Genomic DNA, 8,441 nt, shown 5'->3' with positions numbered 1-8,441 from the left:
TCTGTCTGCTTTCATCTTCTGGTTCAGAGAACGGTAATCAACACAGAAGCGTGGATTCCCATCTTTTTTGGATACGATGACGACCGGAAAGGACCATGCGGCGCTGGAAGGCGTGATGATTCCTGCTTCCAGCATTTTGTCCAGCTCTTTCCGAACGATTTCGTTATGCAAGGGAGCCATTCTCCTCGCCGAGTGATAGATCGGATTAGTATCATCTAACTCGAAATGGTGCTTGATTGGGACTTCAGCAGGCCGAAGGTCGTCAAGGGATGTAGCAACGATACTCTTATCCATCAGGGAGGTCTCGATGACTGCTTGAGCTTCATTGTCAAGATGCACAAGTTTTTCCCGAAGCATTTTCACGGCCTTGTTGATGAAATTCGAATCAGGTGATTCTACTTCCTCATCTTCTCCGGTCGCTCCGTCCAGAGTTAAGTCTAGCTCGAAAGGTTCATCGCCGAGGATGGCGACAACATAGGTCTCTTCTTCCGACGAATTTTCTGAGGCGAATGACTCGACATCAGAAGTGAAGTCCTCACTATCAGTCTCCGAATCCGCGACGATAGGACTTACTTGATCAACCTCCAGACTCATTTTCACGGTTTTGTTTCCGATCAACATTCTAACAGACTGGTGACCTAGATCGATGCAGGCTTGAAGTTCTTCGAGAGTTGGATACCCGATTAAGATATCAACTGGGGATCCTTCAACAACCAAGAAGTTGAGTGAAGTAACAGCACCATTGAACGTGACAGGAACTTCCTCGATGGAACCTAAGCAGGTTGTCTTTTGTCCATTGACGACCGTAATCTTCGTCGAGGTCGGCTTTGGAGACAGAGAGAGCTTCGATGCCACAGACGCATTCATAACATTAGGGATAGCTCCTGAGTCTAACAACGCCCTCATTTGTGTCCCGTAGACTTGTACAGAAACTACTTTCAGACGTTTCGGCAAAGTACCGATCGAAGCAGCTACGGGGCGTCTAGGGCGACTGTTGAACAAACGACGGATCTCTTTCTTAGCCTCGTCGCCATCTCCTCGAATCAGTTGACCGAACGTCAAACCAGAGGGGTCGTTCGCGAGGGAAGAAACCACGTCGTACTTCCCCGAGTGCTCTTGGACGGCGTTCTTCTTACTTGTCCTCTTCTTTCTTGTTCGACGGCCGGGCTTAGGAGGTTTCCTCATGTGGTTCGGAGTCCAGTAATTACGCGGGTTGAGAAGGGACGGGATTGGCTCGCCGCCACCATCCTTTCGCTTCTTGGCCACCGGCTCTCCATCGGCGTTTCTGTTGACTGATGCCACTAACTTCTCATCAGCAGGGAGTTCGTCGTGCGTCACAACACTCACCTGGTTTTCTGCGGAGCCCGTCTGTGTACCCGACACGGCAATATCCGTCTGGGTCTTCTTAAGAGGGTAGGCACTGCTACCTCCCCTCTGTGGACCAATTCTAGCCCAACAGCTTGTCTCTGAATGACCAAATTTTCCGCAGCGAGGGCATTTCGTGTCCCTATGCGGATTCGCATCGCATCTATTAGCGCCATGACCCGGTCGTTTGCAATAAGAACAAGTACGATCGTGGGCGGGGCGGAATGCTGTTGCGTCATCCCTCGACTGATTCTTCTTGATAATAAGGGAAATATCGGCTAGTCGATCAGCTAAAGCGTCAACCTTCGTCTCGAGTGGAGATAAGGGAGCTTTTGAACGCATCATGACCCTTTTTGACCCACCTTGCCCTCTCGGCTCATACATAACTTGCGAGCTCTCTGACCCCTGGTAGCGCGAATTGCTCAAGGAGTTCGCCGCCGCCTGAAAGGCGCAGCGATCAGACCAGAAGTCCATGATTGCATCGAATAGGGCCTTGTAGGTCTTCGCACCTCGATAGATGGCAAACTGGGCCAACTTGAGATGTTCCATCACGGCGTTGCGAAGCAGTCCGAACTTCGCTTCGTCGTTGAATCCCGCCTTCTCGTAGAGACGGTCTGAGTTTCGAAGGGACCCACTGAGATCCCCGAAAGAAAGGCGAGCGGCCATCGCATCCCAAATCACATCTTCAGGTGATTCAACCGGGGCGAACCGCTCGACCAAGGCCTTCTTGACCTTCTGGTAGTCGGAGCCATCTGCACTGATATCTCCGTTCTTGACAAAGGCTTGATAAAGGAAGTCGAATGCATCTCCCTCCAGGTAGCGAAGGAGTTCAGATGCCCTTTCTTCGTCCGACTTGCCAGAGGTGGCAACATTCTCGAAGACGAAGAAGAACTTGTGAACGTCGTCCGGCTTCGACCCGTCAAACTGTGACAGGGAGCCGTCTTCTTTGCCACCCCTCCACAAGAGTACCATGTTGACAGCTAAAAAGGGGGGCTGCGCTCGTAGGGGAGAGAGAAAAGCGAGATGTTTATTTCAAGAGGGGGGTCGGTCTGGGTGTTGTTGATGTTCTGTCCCTCTTGTCGCGGGGTGTCGCGGCGCGCCCCTTTCTCTTATAGAGGGGCCGCCAGCATCTTCCACTTCCCAGGACCGCCGCCCTTCAAAGGGAGATTGTCCACGTGTACACCTGGCGTACACGTAGACCAATAAAATCATCTTTTGAAGGCTTTGGTCCTGGGGCCACTCCTGGGTACTGTACCCTGTACAGTACCCCAAATCTCCCCCACAAGTACCTTAGACGATGGTGTAGAGCAATTTAACCTGCAGATTGCAGCACATTGGTAGATGACATACTGTATCAATCACTCAAGTGTTCCAAAAACGCGAAGGGACTTTGAATGTGGAAACCGTGCGTTGGAAACCGCTTCGACTCTTCAGAGTCAAATGACACGATACGAAGAATAAGAGGAGTACTATATAACAACTTGGCGAAAACATTTGTTCCTAATGTTGTTAACAACACTTTAAATGATTCTTAACTTCCGAACGGCTTCTTGGGAATTGCATCCGGCAAGGAGGAAGAGTATTGCACCAGATCCCAACGCCTGCGTACAACCGCAATCCTGGATGCACCAATCACACGTGAAACAAGTGTTGAGTCACCAACCCTCAATGCGTACGGTTCAAAGCCGGTCACTTTTGCATCGTCCCCATGCTTGCGTTTTCGAGATGAGTGCAGTGCACAGACGACTGAACAGAACTTTTCTCCCGACACAAGAACTGAGTCCTCGCTCTCCGAAAATGATACACTCGTGACCACGCCGTTGAAAGGTCCCGCCGATGCGGACCCCTGAATGAATGCAGTCCTCATCCAATAGACTCCTCCTTCAGCCCAATCAGAAATGAATTCCTTCATTACCAATTCTCTTGCACCAGGACTTGGAAGACAACCTAGAGTTATTGCTATAGCTGGCATGGCTGCTTTCCTGACTAAGTATGTACTTTCCTCCGCCATCGAACTCAGCAATGGAAGCACGTCTTCTCGTAAGCAATCAGGGGGTACCAACTTTGAGGTTTTCTCAAGTTGCTTGGTAAGTAATTCTTGCGTCCTCCATTTTCCCTCTGAAAGCGATGTCGGGTTCTGAAACACTGGCCTCAGCTTCCTCATGGACGAAACATCATTTTCATCTGACAAAGATGACAAAAGCTCGTGAAAGTGCTCCAATGTGTTCATGCGGACCAATGGATTCTTATCCTGGAGCAAGGAAACCACTGTCTGAAACAAGTTATCGACAGTTCCGATTCCCATAAGAATTCGACATGTCTCGTGGATTCCAGCCGCAAGATTCCACCGTGTCTCAGGATCTGAATCCTTTGCCAAAAACTCTACAATCCCTTATATCTCAGATGTATAGCCTTCCCGAAGACTTCTTGCGACGCCTGGTAAGTTGAAGGCGCAATATCTGCGAACTATTGGCCGTTGCATGTTGACATTGCGGGGAATGCCTCAAATGCATGCGCTTTCTCGTTCTCATTTGCAAAGATGCGGTGTGTCGCGAACAAAAGAGGACCGAAAACCTCTGAAAAGATTTCCAAGAGCAGATAAGTATCATCGTCAACTACTCTTTGGTCTTCTTCGGCTGCACAACGAGCAAAGCGGCATTCTGTTATGAAAACAGGGGGTAGCAGCGTTTTGAATAGCGGGGATGTTTCACAATTGTCTCTGTGTGCTTCTAAGATATGAACTATCGTTCTTAGCGTCGCGGCATGTATTCTGGCGTCAGGATCTCTGAGCAAGCAGAGAAGCTTTGGCCAAATACTGTTTTCGACCACTTCAATATCCACCACATCTCCAATGAATGCCGATGACTCTGCAACAAACGTCAGTATCAGAGTCATCTGCTAGATGCAAGGCCCGATTGAGCACGTAAGACTCAATTTCAGCCATACTCAAACATGCTGAAAGAAAACCTAGTACCCGAGCAACGAGCTTTCTGCAAATTTCGTCTGAGGACAAAGTGATGTCATCGAGAATAGCGATTACAGAAGAAATTTCGTAGTTGCCGTCCCACTGAACATTCGGCAGGACAACGAACACTATCTCTCCCCAGGCTTCAAAGATGTCACTACTCATTGATCTTGTGACGATTTGGAATGCTGCCTCGCATATAAGCTTTGAAATGCGCTTCGGTATCGGTTTTTGCATGACATTGACCAGAGCCTCGGCTGCGGAAATATGAAGTTCGATGGACTAGTCACCTATTCTATCACAAAGGACAGGAAGCAAGCATTTTATAGTCTCTTCGAAGCAAATATCGAGCATGTGCTCAAGCTCGAAAAGAATAACTGCGCGTTGCGATTCAGAACCAGAACGCAAAAACTCTGCCATCCGCGAAATATTGACATTGGTCTCATTCTCAATCGCTGCCACGATTTCCGGGATGTCACAGTTTGGGGAAGCCTCCTGCGTATGCAAACAGTTCTCGTCAGTATTGCTTTGTGATGAAAAGTTGAATAGAGAACGCATGGAATCGCTTGCCGTTCTTAACGTACCACTTCCAGATCCTTTTTCGCGATATCGAACGCAACTGTGGAATCAAACCGCATAGATTTCTGAGAGCCAGATCTCTCTGAGTTCGAATCTAACTCCATTAAAGCACTGAAATGGGTTGCTACTAGGGGTATCATCGAAGGCGGGGCCACTTTTACTACCGAGAATGAACTTGAGACAAAAGCGAAATAGGACACAGAGTCAAACTTCGATACCATGATGACTACTCTTACCGCAGTCGGTATTTTGAAAGGTATCAGTTCGGCGTCGGGCCTTCTTTACTGTGATTGTACATATATGAACACGTAAAAAAGCTTCTGCGGAGGAGATTATATTATTCTTAGTGTTGGTAGCTTCTCACAAGGTCCGAATCTGTGCCCGGTCATTCGCGAAATCCTGAAAAATGACACAAAACTAAGAAATTTCGTTGCAAGCCTGTGATTTGAGTTTGATCATGAAATGTGAAGTGAAAGCACTTGTCTCGTAATGACATTGCGGTATTTACCTGCAAAGAACACGACTAAAGCAAATACTCCAACACCCTCAAAAAAGGTTTTTATCGGCTGACCACAAAAGACTAGAGCATGTGACAAGAGGTTGAAGATAAGTGAACATCTCCAAAATGCAGAGTTGTGGGCCATTGTGTGCGCTCGGTCCCTAAATGCTTTGCTGCGGAGCTACTGGCCTATCACGAGTTAACGGGGAGACGTGGATAAAGAAAAGATCAACTGTGGCCATCAGGACGGGACAGTCGCGCAGGCAAGAATGGGCTACGCTTTGTGAAGCCCGTGAATTGGTGAGATTTCTCTGCCGCTTGTTTGACTGAGCCCTAAGGCAGCTTCATGTCTATTTGCGCTACATGCGCAGCACACTGGACGATAGACAAGGATGTGCAAGGAAAGTTAAGGAAGCTGTCGATGTCGATGTCGACAGCTTCATCGAAGGAGTTATGCAGGAGACAAAAACAAGGTTTTGTTCTTACAGTAGTTATCGGAAAGCGGTGCATTACAGAGATCGAGCTTTTCGTCACTCCGCGTCGTTTCCCGAGCACAGTGGTCCCGCGATATTAAACCCATCTTTATTAAACACGCCTCGGTAAGAGGCACGCTGAGGTCTGCGGCACAGGGGTTCGTCCGAGGGATGAGATCTGGGAGCAAAAATGCGTACGAGCGCTATTCATTCTTCATTTTTGAAAAAATTAAAGAATGAAGATATGATTGGCCGGCGCTTTGAGAGACACGCCTTGATAAGAAACACTCCAAGGACGAATGCACGGGGTGGTTTTTATAGCGCGGGACCACTGTAGTACGTGGCCCTCCAGAGCTCATCTTCATCTTGTGCGGCTTCATCCAAGTTTCCGGAAAGGGAAGCAAGGCCAAGGTCAATGAACCATACCTTCCATATGACATCACCCCGTTCACCCACCTCACGCGTTGCTCTGATGTTCCTTTCGTGCACGTCCCTATGCCGCAGCCCAGTGCTGTGAAGCTTTTCAAGCGCCTCGAAAGCGGCATCTTGAAGGAGGCGACAGTCATTAGTATCCAACACTTTGCTTCCAAGGAGTAGTTCCGTTTTTGCGGAACTGTCAGTCCGCCTTGTCAAAGCTTCCCCGACGTATTCTGAGACAATCACAGCGTCTGTCGGCGGCTGCTTCCAAAGAGCAACGAGGCGAGGCAACACTGTGCCCAGCAAGTGTGAGTGTTTCGACACCACTTCCTCGTACACGTCAATCTCGTTCAATAGCATCCGTAGACCAAGCCTCGTGGCGCAGTTCCAATACTTCACGGCTACGTCCAGCTCATTGTACCGGCTACGCAAGACAGCTGAGTGTCCGTCAGCCGTGATGATGTTGTCAGAACTTTCCATCAGTTCGCGAATGAGCTGTGGCTGGTAGAGCGACGCGAGCACGGTTTCAGCAGCAGAGTCGACATGTTGAGGCTGAGGAGTTGCGTCATATACTGTACGGACAGGAGGCGCCGTGGAAGAGGCAGAACCAGAACCAGAACGACGGCTCGCAGACCTCAAGGACCTTCTCCGGGGCAATGTGGCAGATCTGGTCTGACTACGAGTACGCCGAGCGGGGAGACGTTGACCTTGCAACTGTCTGAAAGCGTCTTTCAAGGAGGAGGATATATCTTCGGCCGCAATGCTCTTTCGTAGAATGGCCAGAACAGCGTGGAAGGAGCTGGCCAGAGCGTTGCATTTGTAGAGTTTGGAAACCTTCACCTGGAGCTTCCATATATCGGTGTGGTTCTGTGTGGGTTCAACCTTCATGAACATGGCGTGGTTGTGATTTGTTACGATAACACATCCGTTCTTGGTGTGCATCGCATATGTAAGAGCCTGTGACATCATTCTGATGTACCACGCCGGTGCGCCACTTTTGTAGTCTGTGTTATGTAGCTGAGCTAGATGGGCGGGGGTGTTGGGTACCACACCCCTGGCAGTGAGCGGGAATCTGGCTCTTTTGAATTCAACGGCCACGAGGCGATGGCGAGACCGGACATCAGCGAGGAGGAGGTCCGAAACCATGAAAACGAAGTCGATTGTTGGGGAACCGCCGAAACGAAACAAGGCGGAAGGTAACTGTGCGCGATGGGCGGTTCGAAGTCTTGTATTCGCGTTGTCCAGAAGTCCGTGGATTTCTGCGACGGAACAATAGGCGTCGTAAACGAGGCCGGAGACAGAGGCCTCGTCTGTGATTTCCACTTGCCTGGTGAGGTTTCTATGAGCGGCTACGAATGCGACCATCACCTGTAGCAATTCTTCAGACGACAAATTAGTGTTGTGTTCGGCATTGTCATCCCTGGCTTGTTGAACAGCGGAGGCAAAAGAATCCCATGCGACGAAAGAGGTTCGGTTTGGCAAGATGTTAGTGAAGACGTTGTCCGTACTGGTGTGCCCCGTATAGGTGAAGACAACGTGCGGGCGAGTTGGGGGCAACTGGAGACTGATTCTGTAATTTTGATCTTGAGATTGAGACCAGTATGCAGCGGAATACGGTGAGGGAGGATAAGGGTACGACGGCATGGCGGGGGTGCGTGATGAAGAAAGACTGGGTTGGGGAGGCAGTGGACCTTAAGCTCGGATGCACTGGAGGCATGGGTGATCGAATCGCGTTATGATTCATTTAGATAAGTCGTGAGATGATCTTATCTGATCAGATATCGAGATCATCTTGAGATGAGATCAGCTCATCGACAATGATCTGGAATCTGCAGAGGGGCCTTCCGACATCATTCTGTACCCTTGGGTATAATAAGGGGGATACAGTTCCCAATCGAGGTAACCTTAGTGGCCTACCCGTCGCCAACATTGCGCCTCGTCGTCGCCAAGCTCCTCATCGCACAAGCCGCGATCCGCATACAGACGTCCTGCTTGCGATGCGTTCGCCACCTTGGTCGGCGCTGCGGGCGGTTGTTGACGCAGTGACGTGAGGCAAGTGCACAGAGACGATTTTGAGGCTATGTTCGGAGACTGGGCTTCCCTTTGATGTGTCGCCGCTGGGAAAGGAAAGTAACGTCGAGCA

The 8,441-nt window shown here is 49.7% G+C and overlaps 1 protein-coding gene; it reads right to left on the bottom strand.

The window, feature by feature from the left end:
• Window positions 1-5,975: 5,975 nt before the first annotated feature.
• On the bottom strand, window positions 5,976-7,942 carry CHC_T00007207001 (hypothetical protein). XM_005710693.1 is given in 2 exon segments: window positions 5,976-6,196; window positions 6,197-7,942. 1 exon segment carries the CDS (start codon window positions 7,940-7,942, stop codon window positions 6,197-6,199), a length of 1,746 nt encoding a protein of 581 aa, XP_005710750.1. The 3' UTR covers window positions 5,976-6,196.
• Between the last annotated feature and the right edge of the window lie 499 nt (window positions 7,943-8,441).

The sequence above is a fragment of the Chondrus crispus genome, genomic scaffold, assembly GCF_000350225.1.
Source record: "Chondrus crispus Stackhouse genomic scaffold, scaffold_66, whole genome shotgun sequence".
Classification (NCBI taxonomy): Eukaryota; Rhodophyta; class Florideophyceae; order Gigartinales; family Gigartinaceae; genus Chondrus; species Chondrus crispus.
The sequence above is the reverse complement of the archived record's forward strand: the minus strand, read 5'-3'. Positions and strand labels throughout refer to the sequence as shown.